Genomic DNA, 20,473 nt, shown 5'->3' on the forward strand with positions numbered 1-20,473 from the left:
TCTTCACATCGGAGTTATCCATGTGGGCAGTCCTGTCATCCAGAGAATAGTGATCTATTACAGTTAATGTTTTTTATTCACAGGCTCAGAAATCAGGAATGAAATGGGTTTGTGAGACCTTTACACAAAAACCTTTCAAGATAAATTCTGAAATGCCTGTGTATGTGTACACAAACTTAAAGTATAATCCTAAGTTCTTACTACATTTTGTTGTTGTTGTTGTTATTTTATAGAGAGGTTATTTCAGGGGTGAAGCGATGAAGCCTTCAGAGGAATCAAGGTTGACATTCAGAGCTGATCTTATTCATAAGTGCAGCCCACTCACTCCTTCAACACTTCAATGTGTTATGAGCTCACTGGAGTCACATGAGTACATTGCCAGTAGATTTAGCCAACACATTGCCCTGGAGCTGGAATTGTTTTGTGCCTGACCTTCTCACCAGTGTATGCAAGATTTACACTGGGGTCTTTGGGGTTATCAATTAACAACTGTATCAGTAAACTAAAAGGGAATTCAGTTACGCTGCATACAGTCCCTTTCCTTTGTTCAGTTGTTGGTTGAGTGAAGTAAGATGAGTGGTTATTTAAGAAGAAAGCAGAAAGATAACATTCAAAGTTAAAGAACTTGAATTAGAGGAAGCCAATAAAAGGATTTGAAGAATGAATCTGAATGAAAGCAATAGACAAGAGGTTGTATTTTTTTGTTTGTTTGTTTGTTTTGTTTCTTTGTTTTTTTAAGCTGAACTTTTGGATACATTTGTAAGTGAATGAAAAGAAAAAAGATCCAGAAAAGCTAAAGTGTCTGGGATGCAAAAAGATGTCTAGTTTTATTAGTGGAAAAAAAAAAAAAAAAAAAAAAAAAAAGCCACAGAAATTAACTAAGTTAAAAAGAGGTAAAACTTTGAGAAGGAATGTGAGTAAGTAAATTAGTGCCTTTTTGCTACAGTTAGCTATGCATTTTGTTACAGTCTCAGGATATCTCAGTGTGTTAGAATCCAATAGGTTTATTAGATCAGTCCTATATTCAATTAACTGAACTTCTCAGACTTGTTTATTTTTTTTTTCTCTTTGATTTCTGTATTGTAGAACCAGACTCCCCACCCCAAAATGTAGAGTTAGTAAATGTGACTGCAACAGAGATATATCTGAGATGGTTACCACCTGAACAACCCAATGGTCTCATAACTCACTATGAAGTTCTCTACAGTGATTCCAATGATTTATTTATTAAAAATGCCTCATCTACAAGCATATCACTTACTGAACTGAGTCCATATACTCTCTACAACATCTCTGTAAGGTCATTCACCAGACTTGGCCATGGGAATCAGTCATCTTTCCCACTTCTGGTGAGAACTTCTGAAACTGGTGAGTATATGGCTTTTAAAAAAATACTGTACTTTTTTCAGTCAACGGCTTTATGGTGATGTTTGATAAACAAAACATCTTCTGAGATGAGAAGAATGAAAATAAGGGAGGATCTGAAAGGTGGAGCATTTTGAGTGAACTACAACCTATTAACGGGCTGATGTATCCAAGAGCTCTTGGGAGTTCTGTTACCATTCTGCCATGAACTTAGGCAGAGTTGTGGGCTTATTTCACTGGGTCTCATGGTATTTATTCAATTTCTTGATGTTGCTTAAGCAGAAAAGTTTTTTTAAATGTCCTTACTTTGATAAGAATGTTTTGGGCATTCCAAACATCTGTCCATGCCTTATGTGATCTTTGGAGCAAATTGTGCTGTCATTGTATGATTATAAGTTGCTGGAATCAGATATATTATTATATCAGAAAAATTTGGATAACAGAAAACACTTGTGTATTTCTGTGAGGATAGAAATAAACATGTACACAAAAAACAATTGCCATGATAAAGCAATTGACAGCTGCTCCCTAAGGGACAGGGATTCAAGACCCAAGGAGGGTCCCTGGGCTTGCAGGGCAGGAGCTTCACTAGCCAGGGCCTGTCCCACCAACCCTCAGTGCGGGGGGCAGCCAGGAGCAGCCGAGTCCAGGTTGCCAAACGAGTCCGTGGTGATGAGGCAGGTCAAGTGAGGAAAGTGAGTCAGCAAGTCAGGGTCAGGATCAGTTTCAGTGACAGTAACTAAGTCAGACACAGCCCAGTGATAGCTGAGCAGGCCCATGGTGGTGGGGCCAAGTGGAGGCCAGCCTGAGATGTCTGTCTGCAAGTCGGAGCTAGGTCAGTGGTACTTCAGCAATGCAGCAGGAGCTGTAGCTCAACCAAGGACACAGCAAGAGAGCCCTGGTTGAAAGTATCTCCCAGAGGACAGTGGTCAGCCCTGGCTGTGGCCTCACTGATGCAATGTCTGTGAGTGTGTCTCCAGCGAGGAGGTGAAAAAAAGATAGAGCAGCTCAGCTACTCTATCGCTGAGCTGGCCCCAAGACCCCACAGCCAAACCCCCGGGAGGCAAATTGATCTCAGGGCCCTCACAGCATAAAGTTAGGGTTCCTCACCCCCTCCCCCTTTTTTCCCCTTAATACAGGCATTCATGCAGTTTGCATATTTCACCTTGAAAGAAGGAATACAAAGGCTGTTCCTGATATGAAGAGTAAATTACAGCAGCACATGAAAAATCTTCTAATAACAGCTAGCTTAGAGGATAGCAGTAATAGTTATGGGATAGTAGAGGGAAAGTTTAGTACCATGCTCTAGCAGCTTTTTTATCTGGCATGTTAAGATGATTTTAATATTTTTTTTTTTAAAAGAATGACCTCTCCTTTATCAATGCAGTGCATGTCTGTCATATATTTTTGATCTTCCAATTTAGCCTCCTGAAATTTATTTCATGCAACAGACAACATTGCTCCCCAAAGTCCCCCCCAAAAAAACAAACAAACAAACAAACAAAAACGAGAAAACCATCACCAAGATAAAAATCAAAATGTTCACAGTGTGTTTCCTTGTAGCCAGTTTTAAAAAAAAAAAAATGTTTAAGAAATCAATGAAACTAACTGTGATCTTTTACAAGTCTAAATTTCATCTTCTAGTTCCTGATTCTGCACCGGAAAGCATAACCTATAGGAACATCTCATCTGTGGAAATTGAATTATCATTTTTTCCACCATCCATTCCCAATGGAATCATACAGACATACACAATCTATCTCAAGAGGACTGGTGGAACTGAGCAAAGAGTCATAAACACTACTCATCTGGTACTACGTATTACAGGCTAGTATATAATGATCTGGAACTTAAGGCAACTGTAACTTATTCTGAGAAGGATTCAACTGACCCACTGATTCATATCAATTAATTCCCTGAAAGGACAAAATCATTCTTGTCCTTACATAACTATATGCTGCCTCTGCTGAGAGGCAGCCAGTTGTGTCCTGCAGTAATGTGGTAGAATGGGCCATGCTTGGTACAGAATCTAACATGCCTCTTATTGTGTTGTAGATGTTTAAAGTATAAAGAACTTCAATAATATTTTTCATGTATCTATCATTGTAACAAAGTAAACACTGAGCTCACCTATGTATCTTTCTAATCTTTTTATTTATTCTGTCATTATAACTGCAGCATAATTCACCAGCTAATACTGGCAGCCGAATACTTCAACTAGTATATTTTCAGAGTATCACTAAGCATAAACTTTAAAGCATTCCAGGAATATGAGATATAAAGTAGTCTAGAGGGCAAGACGTATGAGGTGCAGCTGAAGTCACTTTTTTTTTTTTTCAGTCTCTAAAGGCATCAATCAGAGTAAATGCTGTGCCTGTTCAGTACTTCAGAACTTCTACTTGTGGAATAGGATCTCAATATATTTTTTTTCCATTAAAAGAAAAAACTTTCCCTACTGAATGGTTGATTTTCTGAATTGTTCTTCTTTACTTAGATTTAAAGAAATATACAGAATATACAATAGAAGTGTCTGCTAGTACCACGATGGGAGAGGGCCTTTGTAGTGCACCTCTGCATGTACTGACTGATGAGGACGGTAAGTCAGAACAGAAGTTGTGATGTTTCATTGCTTGTAGTCTTAATCTAATCTTATGCTTTATATCAGCTATGCATGGGTTTTATACACATTTTTGTAACCTCTATATCTATTTATCTACACATTCAACGATATGCATCCGTGTTTGCATCTTTGTGTGTGTGTGTTTATAGATACTATGTAATATGTTAACCAATACAATCTCTATGAATCATAAGATTGCTGTGCACGGGCATTTGGTCTTAACATCTTCTGCATTTGAAGGATCTTAATTTACTAGTATTATTCTAATCAAACACTAGAATTGAATGTTGCATTTTGTTCTGCAGACTTGTGAGAGCTGGAGAAAAGGAAAACCAAAACCATCTTAAATGGTCCAGGGACATTTCTGGTTCTTTTACTTGGAGATTTTGGGGCTCTTCTAAACAGAGGCACACATGCACACATAGATGCAAAATTATTAATATTATGAAAATACTCAAAGTCCATTTTCAGTAGTACTAGACTTTGAAATTTAGCAGGGGAGTGTTCTATGGGCTCACAGTAGAACATAGTCATTGCATTCCCTGCTAATTTGTACAATTCGTAAATCAGCAGAGGTACCATAAAATGATATTTGCACTTTCAGTAGCCAATGCAGTTGTATGAAGTTGTCACTGATCTCCTCTATAGATACTGGTAAGGGACTCCTGAAAAAAATTCAAAGCAGAATCTCAATTAAGTGCTGTGACTTGCATTTGAAGAAGCCTGTCTGTCTCTCTCCATTGCTTAGGGAGGAAATTTCTGAAAACCTAGATTAAAGCTGCATTGACGCAAACATCCCATGAGGCATTCCCAAATTGTCTCTTTCCATCTATTAGGAAGCATTGACTTGCCCAAGATCCAATTTTTGATGATAATAGATCTTTGCAAATCTCCAAGGTGTTGGTGAGCTTATGTTCACCAAAAGTAATAAACTTTTGTTCAATAGTAATGTTATTGGAGCATACTGGGAACAGCTAATTTGGATAAAACTATCTTTTACATAGTGTATTTTCAGTTAGAACAATATTAATTCTATACTCTAGCAAAAAAAAATCCCCTGAACAAGAATTGTACAATAAACTGGACATGCCAAGAAGATACAACATTCGGTGTTTCATAGATCTTTTATTGTATAGTCTCTGAGGACAGTGTAACAAGAAAAACACTAAATACATCTGTCACCATTTTTTTTGTTACTAAATGCAGATGCTTACTGAATTCAGTGAACCTTTGTTCATGAAAAATATCTTTGTCTTGAATGTACAGAGTTGTAAAACCTTTATGCCAACTTTTAAGATAGCAATAGAAGGAACAACAACTGAGAAACAAAAATATTTATAATACACCACATGTACTTTTTTCACAGGAACACAGTGTTCCAAGTTTTGGACCAAATGTTTCATAGATTTGCTAATAGCTATGCTCATATTCTCAATTTCCATGCATGACTACAACTATGACCTGAATTTTTAGTACATGATGCTATTTGGATTAATTTGAGAAAAACAGAAGTCATTCTAATAGTACCACATAGTGATGCATATATACATGAATCAAGAAGACGGTTTGCTTCTCAATAACATGCTAATACAAAGCAATATCACTTATACATACATAGGTATGTTTTTCTTCAGTAATACTTATATGAACTTCAGAGTAATTCAATTAAAATGAATTCAAACATGGTGTAACACTTTCCCTTACTTATGATGTTTCCCTGCACAGTTGTAACATGGTGTCATGTAAAGTTCATCTTAACATGAATTTTAATGGTCTCAGTCAATGCCTATCTTTATAGTTGCCCTTGTGACATGCTAAGTGTATGAATGTGGTCCTTATTTGATGGAGTGCATAGATTTTACTGCTGCCTAGTATCCCACATTTTTATCATCTCTCAGTGCCGTGCTTGTGCATTTTTCCACATTTTGGTGCTTCATATAATTATTTCCAGCACCTCTTTTTCCTCAGGGGAACTATTTAGCTGTATTTTACACGTGTTCATACCTATAAAGCTCTTGCTTTTATTAGAAGAAAAAACATTACAGCAACATACTTGGACAGTAGGTGAATCACTGTGACCTACCCATTGCCCCGTTTTCTCATGAAGTACTTTTTCCATTGAATCACAGAAACAGATGTTCTAACACCACCATGCAAAATCTTCTTTTATCATCTGTCAGAAAAAGGAAAAGAAGCTGTGCTATAACATTAGTTGATGGATACTGTACCTGTGTAGCACAAAGTTCACTTTCCATCACAAATAATTAAAATCCTATTTAAGGATGCTGCATATCCCATCAATCTTAGCTGTTTAACAAGATGTTGTGTCCTGTTCTCTCATTTCATAGCTCCTAGTTCTCCTCCAGAATCCCTCTCAGTAAAACAGTTGTCGGGTGTCACTGTGAAGTTGTCATGGAAACCTCCACTGGAGCCAAATGGAATTATCCTCTATTACACAGTTTACGTCTGGTAAGATTTTCTGGAAATAGTTCTGAGGATAAATATTAATCTGTAACCTAGCAGGAATGTTAGGTTTTTCTTACACAATGTGTTGATTACATGTTTTTGGAGAATACATATTCATCCAGCACTTAGAATACTAGCCTTTTGTGTATACAAATTCAAATATAATGTGGTAATTGAAAACTGAGGTATTAAATATTTTGCAAGTGGTTTCAATGTTTCTTTTTTATTTTTTATTTTTTTTTTTTCCTGAGGGTTTTATTTTTGTAAATTAATTCAAATTTTAATTAGAGCGTGATGACTTTCATTCTATACTGATTGGGCCTATTTTAAGGCAGGGCACTGGCTAATCCTAAAACGTAAAGGAAATCTGAAATTGACATGAAGGAGATTTATTTTGTAGAAAGTGTGTAAAAACAATTTGAGATCTCTACTAGCTACCATCCATATGGCATAAGAGCTCAAGATTTGCAATTTTAGTCTTTGTATGTGCTATTAGTTATGCTTGATGTTGTATTTTGTATATATTTATAACAAAACAAATATTTCTTTCATATATAATTTTCACTTGCTATATAGTTTTTTCTCCTTTTCTTCTTCCATGCATTTGTTTCCTGTCCTTGCTCCTGGGATCTTTTATTTTTTTAATCTTTCAAAAGGAATTTGGGCATTTTTAAACTTGCAGCTTCTGTCCTGTTCTCCGTACAATGTTGTTCAGTCTGGTGCTTTGCCGTTTCTTCATAGATCTATTTATAACTTCTTATGGGATTGAAAAGATTTTGTTTATGATTACTTTTAATAACTGTATTTATGCTGTACCATTTTATTGCCAATACAAAAACATGGCAAGCAAATGCTAAAGAATTCCACCTTATGAGATTTGAACCAAGTGTGCAAATTAAGTCTTTATAAATGTAATATTATTGGGCTTACATTTATTATTTTAATGTAACTTCACAGTTTTGGGGTAAGATTTGTCCTCAGTTCTTCAGTAGAAATTATAATTTCTAGTTAAGTTTGTGATCAAATGAATAGGAGTGTGCTTTTCTTTCCAGAAGAGTTACATTTAGCTTGTCTTGTTAATTCTGCTGTGTTGGCAAGGTCTGGTAGTCCTTAATAACAAACTATAAATTTAATACTGTCTTCTATCTAGGAAGGAGCTGCTTCATGATATAGATTACTGTTTTGGAGGACTTGAGGTTATAGAACTTTTCATCCTTATATTGCCTAAAAGCTTACTGCTTTTGTTACGACAAGTGAGTTAGTAAGAATTAGTTTTTAAAAACTGTTAATTGATCCATCCTTCCAAACATTTGAATTAAACAAACACATAACTTTTTGCAGTAACCCTTGTTCTTTTTCAGTCCGTATTCTCCTTGCTGTGTCTTATCTGTCCTTACTGTGCCATATCTAAAATTAGACAGGGATTAGGTATCATCCTGAGGCAAGGACATTGGAGGAAAACTCCCTTTGCCTTCCAAAGGGTCACAGCTTCACTCTTTTTTTTTTTTTTTTTTCTTTTTTTCTTTTTTTAATTTATGTATTTAACAGAATTGGCTATATAATTTCATCCAGTGTGTTTCAGGGTGATATATGACAAGGCAAACTGCCATGCCATAGCTTCTGCTTTTGGAGAGGCATTCTCTGTGTTACTGGGGAGATTGTTATTCCCAGAGCTTCTTGATAAAGCAGGAAAAGGAAAGCTAATACAGGTTCTATATATAGTTAAATAATTGTTCATTCTCTTAAATACATCATGGCAATTACAGAAAATTTGGTAAGATTTCTTTAATGATTTGGGAACAAGAATCCACAACTTCTGTAAAGAGCAACGTTCTCTTTGGTATTGTCCTTCATGAATTTGTCACAGGACACGGTGGTTTTGGGTACAAGTAAGTAGCAAAGGAACTTTCTGGGTACCTTGAGTCTATAAACTCATATTGCGAGTCAGCAGTTCCATAGTACCAAGGCATATTAATGAAACTGCTCAACTTGCCAATAGCTATTTACTTCTTGCTGTACTTGCACAGCAACCCATACCACTGTTCTTTTAAAGAAAATATTTCAGGCTCAAAAATTAGCATTATCCCATTGAGCTTTTTTTTTTTTTTTTTCTGAGGTAATTACTGAATAGATCTACTTAGAGGTGCAATCTTTTAATGAAACTATAGTGCCTGTCTTTGTCTAGTACACAATTTCTTAGGACCTCCTTTATCTAGGTTTTTGAAAAATCTCATTTAAAACTTAATATTATTGTTCCTTATTGGAATTCCTCAGGTTAGTGTATTCTGCTAGACCTCTTTCTCATTGTCTGTGAAGACTAAATTCACCTTGATCATTCTATTCTTATTATTTTGATTGCAGTCTCAGTTGTTTTCTGAACAGAAAATCAACTTTTCTTGAAAAACTCCAAGCTTTAGTTCTTCTTTGTAACGATGGCCTAATTGTGGAGATGTTCTTTGGCAAATAAGACATTATGAGAATGCAATTACTCAGCATGGAAATGTTTGCAGCAGTGAGCTGTACGTTTTCTTCTTAAATTACAACCAGCTACCTTTTTCTGTACTAAGAATATATTGGACAAAGATCAAAGAAAATGTGTTTTCTTTGTATAGAATTTAATAATTGTGACAGCAGCCTTTTGTTTTCCTTTATACACTACTCAAAATATCAAAACTTTGAGAAAAATATAATGTTGGTGGCACTGTGTTACAAAGACTGTTTCCCTGAAAAGGATCAGCCTTCATTGTTTTGCTTTTTTTTTTTTTTTTATTGTAAAATTATCATCCCTCTATGAAATCCCATTAGAAACACAGAGTATCCATTCATACAGAATTATTTGCAGAATGGAATGTTAGCCAGATTTTTATTTTTCTTCTGTAAAATAATAAATTAATTTCTTCAGGAATAACAGACTTTTAAAATTCAAATTAGTTATTTCTGTATCTTACTTTACTTTCTTATAATCATTTCATACCTATGCTAATACCAGCATTTTATTAATGTTACATCTTATGGTCATTCTAGGCTGGTTTTGGCCTGACTAGAGTTCCATTCTGATCCCTTGCTACATTCCACCAGAATTAACTCAGCACCAGCTAATTCCTGCTCCATATCATCTTCTATTATTCCATTTATAACTTCAGCCTTCTGACCAATTTCACAGAGTCACAGTAGGGCATGCTCCCTGCTATAATCTTTTTATATTTCGCTATTCCTGTCCAGGGAGACAGTTTAGTTATGCCCTCCTGTGTCCTTCCCAAGGGTACCATATAACCATTTGATAGCAGTTACAAGATGGACCTACTCCTCCTCAGTATTCAATATAATAATCTCCTTTGCTGATGGAATTGACATACATTTTTGTTGGTGTTTGTTGTTGTTGTTGTTTTGTTTTGTTGTTGTTGTTTTGTTGTTGGTGTTTTTTTTTAATAAATAAATAAATAAAGAGCCCTATTGTGATGCAAAAGTACAAACGTGAGCTTTTCAATATATGAGATGGAACTTACCAAGGCCTTCTTTAAAGCCTAAAATATTTGTATTTACCACAATATAGCATTTTTTCAATTTAATATCATATTCCAGAGTTGTATACATAGAGAAATGGCATGCATATATAATTAATAAAATATTTTTCTTTAGGAATAAAATATCAAAAAGGAGTGTTAATGTAACAGAAACATCACTGCAGTTCACAGATCTGGAAAATAACTCTGAGTATAGTGCATACGTTACAGCAAGTACAAGATTTGGAGATGGCAACATAAAAAGCGATACTATAATATTCAGAACTTCTGAAGGAGGTAAGCTTATATGTTACATGTAGTAGGAATCTTTGATTTCATGTAGCCTTGAATTTCTGTTAGGCTCATATAAGTTAATAATGCTGCTGAAGGAGAATGGCATTTGACTGGTCAAGAAGAGATGTTCTACTTGTATATACGTGTGTGTGGATGTGTGTCTGTGTTTGTACACTATATCTATGGTTCTATAAAATTATGTTTGGAATTTCTGTTGTTCTACTGAGCAGAATGTGTTTCCCTTCAAGACAGGTAAGACTAAAATAATTTAGTTTTAAATTTTGAAATAAACCTAATTAATATTATAATATACGTAATAGCTCTTTGCTCTATCTTGCTCTGCCATAATTTCTGAGAGGGAAAATACTCTCTAGAGTCTTTCTCACAATCCTGAAATGGATTTAATTTGAAAGTTAAATCTGTAGGTGTGCAATGATTTAATCGTTTGTTCTTTTTTAATGATTTTCAAAGTTGTAGTTAACTTCTATAAATGATCATACTGTATACTGTGCTTTTAAAGGTTTTCAGTTACATTAATATTTCTGTTTTTCCCACTAATTATATTGCTGCAATATGTTCCAAAATGGATTGTGTGCAGACATATTTTAGAATCATCATGCACAGATAAACTCAACTATCAGTAGCAAGATTAGTGTCTATCCAAAGCATCTCTCAAAAGACTGAAACACCAAATTTTAGGTATTCCCAATCTTTGCTAATAAAGCTTGAAACGGACTTTTTAAGGCAGGATTTTTAGGCATCAATCTTAGAGTTCTCCCTCCAATATTTTAGTATGTTATACAAACTAGAACAACACAAAACAAGAGTTTTCACCTACAGTGTTCAGTACTCTATGGCACTTGTGTAGAGCACTTTCTTGAATGGCCAGAATGTAGACTTAAGTTCTCTTCAACTGAAATGATGAAATTAAGGAATTTGAGTTTCCTGCATCCCTGTGCTACTGAGAAGGACCATATGCTTTACAGGATAGGAGGACGGATTAATTGAAGAATACTTACACAGTCCTTCCTGTATATTCAGTAGGCTGAGGAAAGAGATTAAAAAGCAGAGAAAATCATGCTGTCCAAGCTTAGGTATCTGGTTAACATATAAGAGTTGGAAGCCTAAACTCTGTTTATAATCATCAAAGACAGAAACAGGCTTTTAATTTAGATCTGAAGTCCTTTTTTTGTTTGTAAATTGTGATAACTGTCACTTACTTGTGTACATACACAGTGTAGACTATGTACGCAAAACATAGTAAATAAAGGACAAATAAGAAAATAGTTTTTGTGTGCCAGTGTGGCAAAATAAAAATGTGTCTTAAAAAAAAAAAAAAAAAAAAGTTTTAAAAAATTGTTTACAGTTACTATTTTATCATTTTCAGAAGCAATTTTTATACCACATTCAGAAATGTATTCAATTTGACATAGGCTGTTGTGAAATCAATAGTGGCTATGTCTTGGACACAGTAATGTACTAAGCCTTCTGTTAGGCATGCTAAAACTTAACATTTTTTCAGCACCAGGTGATCCTCCGAAAAATGTTATATACAGAAACGTTACTTCTACATCAGTAATGCTGTTCTGGTCTCCTCCTCAAAAGCCTAATGGAAAAATACTGTACTACTCAGTTTATTTCAAAAATAATTCAGGGATATTCATACAGGTAAGCTTCTCTTTATGTTCTTCATTTGTATGATTCAGTGAACTGTTCTAATAATTAATTCATTAAAGATTCATTGCACATCCTTGAGACTGTTATTCTAATCTATCAAGTTGAATTAATTTCTGTAACAGCTCTGTTTAAACATTTTAATGCTTGTATAGAATGCATGCTTGAAAATAAGGTAATACAGTCAAATTAGAGAATAGATTCTCTCATAGTTTTGTTACTCTGAGAAGGACATATTTGTTTAGCATCTTGAAACAAAACTATTGAGAATCCTAAATTAAAGCATAAAAGACAAATAATATTTATTATTTTTTGGTGATCTGGACATTTCTATTTTTTCTGTTGTTGATACTTTCATCCTTAATTATGGATCATATGTATTAATTTACATATAGTTTTTCTGCTCTTCTTTTGAATAATGTATTCTGATACAGAAGTGTAATAAGAAGAAGTAAGCTTCTTTTACAGGTTTTTGTTTACAAGCTTTACACGTGGGGAGGAAAAGGAAGAAAAGAAAAAATGCTCACAGATTTTACAAATACCTGTGGTTGAGTCATTGCTGACATGGTTTTGTGTATCTCTGACTTCTCTGAAGCTGTGTGGTTTCTAGGCTCTGTATGCGTATTTTGAGATGCAAGCAGGACCATGCCATGTGTTCACATGTTGATGAGATTAAAATTAGGGCTGCTTTTCAGAGTGTTAGCCTCTGCTTGCACACAGTTCTGTACCAACAACATTTTTGTTAGCCTAACAAATTCCTGGAGAAACCTTTACACCAGTGCATTGCCTGAACAAGCCCATCCTATGAGAAGTGTCTGCATTTGTCTAATTCTTGTACAACTGAAGGGATATTAGAGGAGGACTACAGACTTGGCCTAATTCCTGCCTTTAGGAAGGTGGAACTCTGAGGTGAAAGAGTATGGTGAAACTGATACAACAAGAACTATAATCCCTCTGGACTTGCCCAGGACTCTGGAAATGAAGGAGCAAGATAGGGAAGATGGAACATAGTAGCATTGGCCCAACAAGGTGAGGGTCCAGTTTCATTGTCACATAATATAGTTGTGCAAGTGAAGGATGGTGGCATGGGTAGTAGTTACTGCTGCTTTGGCATATAATCTGTTTGACAGAAGAATACTGACAGTTGCTCCACTTACAGATGTGGAACCCATCATCTTCACCCATTCAGATTTGATTTTTAACTCATCCCACTGTAGAAAACTACCAGAAGATAAACTTCACCTGCTATTGCATCTCTCTCTTACTGGCCTTGGGAGAACACCATTAATCTCTCAAATCATGATCCACTCCTAATCTGTCTGTTCCCCTTAACTCTCTCTGCCTTTCACATACATCTGTGTTCACTGTTTAGCATGGAAACCACCAAACCTACATTACGCTCCTATTCTGTTCCTTGTCATTCCTGTGTATGCGAGACATTTCAAACAGGAGTTTAAAAACATCTCTCCCCAACTTCTTTCTGACAGATAATTTATATTTACAGAGAAATGCTTGTATGAAAGCCAGCATATAAACATCTGTAATATATACATACAGGTGTATATATACGTACATATACACACACAGGGCAGGGCTTAGAACTGTCTGTAACTTAGAAGGATATTTGTATAGTTTCAGGGTATCCTGCTAAGTTTTGTATTGCACACATATGAAAAGGCATAATACTTGTTTGGATGCTCCTGCATCTAGGTCACCATTACTCATATATATCAAACTCTGTTTTCAGTTTTGAGAATGATAATAGAGGAATAGAAAATATAGATGATCTTTTCACACTTCTATGAACCCTCCATTCTCAGACACTCTGTTGTTCCCTGCTAGTTTTTCTGCTTCTTTTTTAGGACATAATAGGAAACAAGAGGTCCAAGCCTTAAAGTCTATCTTACAAATGCCTGAAAACTGTCCCAGTTGAAGAACTTCAAGCAAATTAACATATTCTAATGTTTTCATAATCTGAAATAGATATAAACATCATACTAAAACTATTACTATTCTGTTGTCTCAGGTTCTCATGTCTCCACATATTCTCAGACTCATCAGATATATTAATGAATAGAAATCTGTTATTATAAACAACATTGTTAAGGTCAGGAAATTGGTAGCTGCAGAGTAATTTGTTCAGGGAAAAAAAGTAAAAGACCTGAGATAAAGGGTGCATTTTACTCCTTGACATGCTGCAGAAACTTAGAGGAAAAAGAGTTTCCCCCAACCTTTTTTTTTCCTTTTTTTTTTTCTTTTCTGTAGGGCAGAAAAATAATTTATAGTCTCTTTGCTTTACAGGTCTACATGAAAAATAACACTGTGACTGTCCATTCAGAAGGCCTGCACGATGCTCAGACCTGGGATTCAGAACAGAACAGCAGAAGGAAAAATTTAGTGATGGAGATTAGATTTGAGGATTTTGATAGATGAGTAGGTTGTTTCTGTGGGATACTGACAGGCTGTAAAAGAAAGTGTCAGAGAGGGATGACTGGTAGCCAAATACATTGTTCATTATCAAATAAAGACAAAGATTCACAGAAATACAGTGAGACGAAATGGTAGTCTGCAGAGATAACTTGAATGTCTTCCAGGCAGAGCTGCTAGAAGGTAGCAGAACAAACCAACGCTTGCACTAGTTTCAAGTTCAGCTGTATTTTTCAGATTCTGTCATAGATCTAGGGAAAATACTTTTTGGTTTATGTTCGTGACTCTGCACCAGTCCAGTAAAGAGATGATGTGCATTCTGACCAAGAGCACTCCCTACACAGACTATATGGCACTGTAGCTCTTGGTCTTGTCACTTCTATGTCATGCTGCTGGATTCCTGCAGTTCAAGCTTTTACTGTCTGCAGCAGCAGCTTTGCAAGCTTTGTTTAGTGGTTCCTTGCATGATACTTGAAGCAGATACTTCCCATATTCTAAATTTTACCATGGAAAAACAGACAAAGAATTTATGGAAATAATTGTCTTATTGTTAAATGTTGATCTATAAACAGTAATATTGACTTGAATAAACTCTTCTATTCAATCTCTCTATATCTGTGTTTTGATTAACAAGAAAGTGGGAAAGGTGCTAATTACTAATATAAATGTATGCTTGGAGAAACCTCTCCAGCATAGGAATTTCAGAACAGATGAAAACTGTCCTACTCTGCCAAACTAGGCAGGGGAACCAGGAACTAAGAAGAGAAAGAAAGCCCGCTGCTCTTCTGAGTATTAGACCCGAAATCATCCAGCTCCCATACCACCAGGTTTTTGTTGAAGCCAAGTTAAGTGAACGTGACTGGACACAGTTCAGAATGGAATTTGGCTTGGTCTACCTTGGAATGAAGACAAGGGTTGCAAGGAATGCAGTGTATTAACTTAAAAAGCAAAAATTTTCTCTCACCAGTATGACCAAAATAAGGGAAAAAGGGAGACTCCCTAAAGTACACTGGAGATTTTTGAAAAGATGGTCTTAGTACAGTACAGACCACAAAAAGCAAGTATCTTCACTTAGATAAGTACTGGAACAGTGTACATTACATTGACGGATGGCTTGGATTAGCCCTCATGGTGTCAGTGCTCTCCTAATTACCAGAGTCAAGTATGTGATATTCTAACTCAAAATAGCCCTACAGTACAATGAACAAATGTGCAAAGAAAGAAACAATGGGGGGAAATGGTTAACAGTGAAGAAGAGCAACACTATATTGTCTGTATACAACTAATTACAGCTTTATGCCACTGGAAATTTCTGCTGATTCCTAGAGTGAAGAAGATACTACTTTCTTCTGACACTTTCATGGCTTGTATTGCTTACACTTAGCTGCTTTTAATAATCTGATACTTTGCTATGTCAAAACTTCTTTCATGTATGGATGAAGAAGGGGATAGAAGGAAGAATTTCTTCAGCTGTAGCCAAAGATCCTAAGCTGTTTGCTTTCATCTGCAGCCACAGTTAATTCTAAAACTTCCTATAGTGGTCTGTCCCCAGGGTACAATTAGTACAAGTTTCATCTTTTCTCAGTTTGTACCCACACAGCTCTTCCTGTTCACCCTTACTCTTAATTATGTGTTCATTCTTTGCTAATATTATGTCATATCGGAAGTTTGAGGTAGTTCTCTCTTATCAGTCCTTGGGCTCCTCATTGTAAGGAGACTTTCTCTTAAAAAAGTGTTTGTTGAACCACCAAAACTTCTGTTGTTACAGCCTTCACATTGGTTCACTGAGTGTGTAACTGGCAGGCAGCTGACTAAATTGTAAAGGTATGCCTTTTAAACTAAGGCTTGGGTTTTCAGCTGTTCATACCAGTAAACTCTCTATAAAGCTAGAATCAAAACTTTGTCTTGTATCTTTGACATTTTAACCTTGAAAACTCAGGGAAATAGTTTAAGTCTTTGTTAGATCTTAGTAGATACTATTACTGTCAATCACTAATTATTACTCATAATACGTAGCAATAATAACATGAGAGTAGTAGAACGATACATTTGGTTCAGAAAGCATTTTATGTTACGTGTTTGAGCATCAGATGATTTAATTAAATTCCTCAGAATTCAGTCCTTGTTTTCCAGTATCTTTCCCCACTCAAGTGTAAAGCAAAGCTTTTCCCAATATTTTTCAGTTAGTGACATGAAGACAGTGTTAACTTCCATCTATATTTAGACAAAAGTCTAAGTTAAGGTGGAATTCCTTTGTATTTCGTTTGATGTTGACCTAACCAGATCTTTCAGACAAGCTTGTGAGTGTGTTTTAAGTCTGTGGTTCTAGGATTCTGTTTCTCTACTCCAAGTCTGTCAGTAGGAGTGTATATAGAAATGTATACCATCAATTGGAGCAGCTTCTGTTCTGCATTCAAAAAACAAAACAAAACAAAACAAAACAAAACAAATGGTTTATTTGCTTATTTACTTTATTTACTTACTTATTTTATGTGAGCATTGGTAACCATAGGCAAAAATAGGTCTGCAGATATTGGTGTGAAAATCTCAGGGAAAACAATGAGTATGGCCTTTTTTTTTTTTTTTTTTTTTTTTTTTTCCCTACAGAAATAGTTTTGACTGTATGAAAAAAAAACAACAAAGAAATTGGTCATGCCATGTTACATATAGAAATCAGTACATTTCAGTGACAGACATGAAGATTGTATACCAAACTATCAACTTTCAAGATATTGAATCAACTGTTTAGCAGAGCATATCACACTAATTTCTTCAGTAAGAAATTTCCTCAAGAGAAATACAACTTATTTTTTAGTATATGGTTTTAATATGCCCGTGTTTATATACAGTATTTCTGAATTTAGATATGCAAACATTATAGTCATCTTGGCTGCTGATGCCACGTGCTCAATGGAGCAAAGTGGCTGCTAGAGAGGAATGATGCTGATAATTCAAAGCTGGAACACAAGTGTGACTTCCTACCACATACAGGTGCTGAGTTTCCTTATGGGGCCCATGACCTCTCAATAGTTTTCAAATCATGAGCCAAACTGCTGTGGGCCTTCTAAGTCAAGTTCCTTTAAAACAGTGGGAAAATACAGATTCGGTTATGTGGTATAGCTTTGGTATAATCTGAGTTAATTTTTTTCTTTTCAGTTTCCAAAATTGCTCATTCCAAACAAGAACAGACTCCTTATAGGGTCTGAAGCAGTAACATATTGCAGCAGTCATAGTTTTAGTGAAAATTTTTATATAGTTTGAAAGAAAGTAGGATGTGGTCCTCATGTGGTTGTCTTTTGTTAACAAGTAACTGCACAAGGAAAAGAATTCTGTTGGTCCATTCAGTTCAAAACAATCCACTGGAGATATTTGTTTGTAATAGAAACAATGACATGTTTTTAATGAAAACTGGAGGAAAGGTTTATCAAGTGTTCCAGTGAGATCTCTGCCTCTGGAAACTTTTAATTCAAAGTTAGCCAAGTAGACAAACATAAGGTCTACTCTCATTAAAAAAAAAAAAAAGAAAAAAAAAAGAGCAAAGTGGGAGAAGTGCTTTCATGCAGATCACTTTATGCAGATCAGACAAGACAATCAAGTGCGCTCATGTAATCTATGAACAATTAGCAGATTTTTTGTTGTTGTTTTCCTGTTGCAGTATGGATAAACCCATTGCAATATTACATATTTGTAATATTTGTAATATTTGTAATATTTGTCAATGTGTATAAAAGAGGTCGATTGTCATTCAACAGCTACAAATGACAGGATGAGTCAATTAGGTAGTGTGTACAAGGAGTAATAGACAACATACAATAAATAACTTGATTATTTCAGAAAAATCAGTACCTACTACTAGTCAAAGTATATATTTATGTCTCTTGAATGATCTGGTGAATCATCTGTCTTGGTGGTGGTGATGAGAAGTCAATGAATAAGTAACATTTATGTTCAGAGACAATACATTTTATTATTATTATTATTATTATTATTATTATTATTATTATTATTATTATTATTATTATTATTATTATTATTATTATTATTATTTATTTTTTTCCTTCAGAATTTCACAAGTTCTGGTAACTACAGCGATGTCAATATGTCCCAGTCTGCAGTTCTAGATGACTTGGCCAAATACAGCCATTATACTCTGTGGGTAACTGCAAGCACAGCTTTTGGAGATGGAAACAAAACCAGTGAAATTATAGATGTATATACAGATCAGGATAGTAAGTGAATAACTTTTTTTAATGTTACAATGTATATCAATGCTTCTATTTATTAAATATTCTCTAACTTTAAAATGATTTTTACTGTTACGATGGCAAAGCTAAAAAAAAACTAGTAATTTTTTTTTTTTTCATGTTCCCTTGCATGAAAGACATTTTGATTTCTCTGCTTTGTAATACAGAGAATATAGTTCACAAGCTTCTTCTTTGGATGCAAGCAATAAGTATATTATATTAAACCATCATTAAGGCTGTTTCAAAAATCAAATGTAACATAGATGGTTATTCGTATATACCATCAAAATATTTTGGTTTTGATAGTAAAAAAAAAAAATCGTTAAAAAAATTGTACAAAATATTTAGTGTTTTACAAATAAGATTTATAAAACAATCATACTTAGGGCGTGTATATCTGTTTTGGTTTTGGATTCTTTAGTATTGTAATCCATGCATTTGTTTTGTTTATCTCTCATAGTCCCAGATGGTTCTGTTGAAAATCTGGTCTATCAAAACATTTCCTCATCTTCTGTAAATGTAAGCTGGCTTCCACCATCCCAGCCAAATGGTTTAGTCTTCTTTCATGTTTCTCTAAGTTTATTGCAACTGGGAACCAATAAGATATTGTCTTTCCTTACTTACAACACAAGTATCATTTTTGACAATCTGGAGAAATACACTGATTACATTCTGAAAATCATACCAGCCACTGATAAAGGGTCTTCTGAACTGCATGCTCTAAGTCTGCATATAAGAACTGATGAAGATGGTAAGTTTAAGAATAGTTTTTATTCATTCCTAAGGAAATGTAGAAAAAGCAAAATGCTTCTGTTTCTAAAAGAAAAAAAAAATAGTTTATCTTTCTCATTTTACTTAAAACTTTGTGTGTGTGTGTGTGTGTGAGAGATACAGTAACACAAAAAACTGCTACACATTTCTGTGTTGAGACCGTGAAATAGAATTTTCTGCTCAGAGCACAATTTCAACTAAGACTAAACTAGCTAATACAAGTAAAACACATTTTTCATTATAACTCATATTTTTCTGAGGTTATCCTTGTTTTTCTGTTTCTTATTTCTTTGTGTAGTCCCAGAATCAGCACCTATAATCAAAAAATTTTCAAATCTCTCAACTACCTCAGTTATGCTTTCATGGGACCCTCCTGTTAAGCCAAGTGGTGTTATAATAAGTTATGATTTAAATTTGTTTGGGCCAGAAAGGAATATCTCGTTCTCTACCACTAATAATTTCATCATTTTGGAAGACCTTGTACCATTCACATTATACAGTATTTACACAGCTGCAAGAACTATAAAAGGATCTGGTCCATCTTCCATGCTTCTGTTCTACACAGATGAGTCAGGTGAGCAAACGCAATTGTAACAAACTTTGAAATTTTATCCCTGTGATATGGCGTCTGATTTAAATCTGAACGTCACACGTTGAAAGAGTCGAGGTGAAGAATTCATTTTCCATTGGTCTTGTGTGAAGAACTCTCAGAAGAAAGAAACACTTTTCTGAGTTTTTTCTGAGTCTTTTCTGAGTTCTCCTCCTCCAATCACAGTGTGCCAGAGGTGGTCATATTCTGCGAAGGATTACAAAACTCCAAGAAAGATATTTTTTTTCCTTTGGAATTTACCATTTGGACAAGTGTCAGGGATTTTGAAGCAAACAACAATACCTTTTTTTTTTTTTTTTTTTTTTCTCTCCTATGTACAAAATTAAAAAAATACAAGCATGAAAACATTTCTGACACTCTTTCAGGTCTCTCTTACATGGACCTCCTCCCACCTGTGTGGTAAATGATGTTCTCTTGTAGATATATGAGTTGTGCTCACTATAAGCTTTAGAAAGTGAAATATATTTCATTCCAAGATATACGTACTATGACTTTTTAA

General features: G+C 34.8%; 1 protein-coding gene across 1 annotated transcript in view; it reads left to right on the plus strand.

Moving 5' to 3' along the window:
• Positions 1-20,473, plus strand: part of PTPRQ (protein tyrosine phosphatase receptor type Q) — a 104,282-nt gene that overhangs the window by 21,128 nt on the left and 62,681 nt on the right. Inside the window, exons 14-22 of the mRNA XM_032207501.1 lie at positions 1,087-1,368; positions 3,010-3,192; positions 3,860-3,961; positions 6,334-6,454; positions 10,091-10,251; positions 11,771-11,916; positions 18,413-18,578; positions 19,054-19,344; positions 19,663-19,938. Coding sequence (XP_032063392.1) covers positions 1,087-1,368; positions 3,010-3,192; positions 3,860-3,961; positions 6,334-6,454; positions 10,091-10,251; positions 11,771-11,916; positions 18,413-18,578; positions 19,054-19,344; positions 19,663-19,938 — 1,728 coding nt within the window. The remainder of the gene's footprint in view (positions 1-1,086; positions 1,369-3,009; positions 3,193-3,859; positions 3,962-6,333; positions 6,455-10,090; positions 10,252-11,770; positions 11,917-18,412; positions 18,579-19,053; positions 19,345-19,662; positions 19,939-20,473) is intronic.

The sequence above is a fragment of the Aythya fuligula genome, chromosome 1 (genome assembly GCF_009819795.1).
Source record: "Aythya fuligula isolate bAytFul2 chromosome 1, bAytFul2.pri, whole genome shotgun sequence".
NCBI classification, from domain to species: domain Eukaryota; kingdom Metazoa; phylum Chordata; class Aves; order Anseriformes; family Anatidae; genus Aythya; species Aythya fuligula.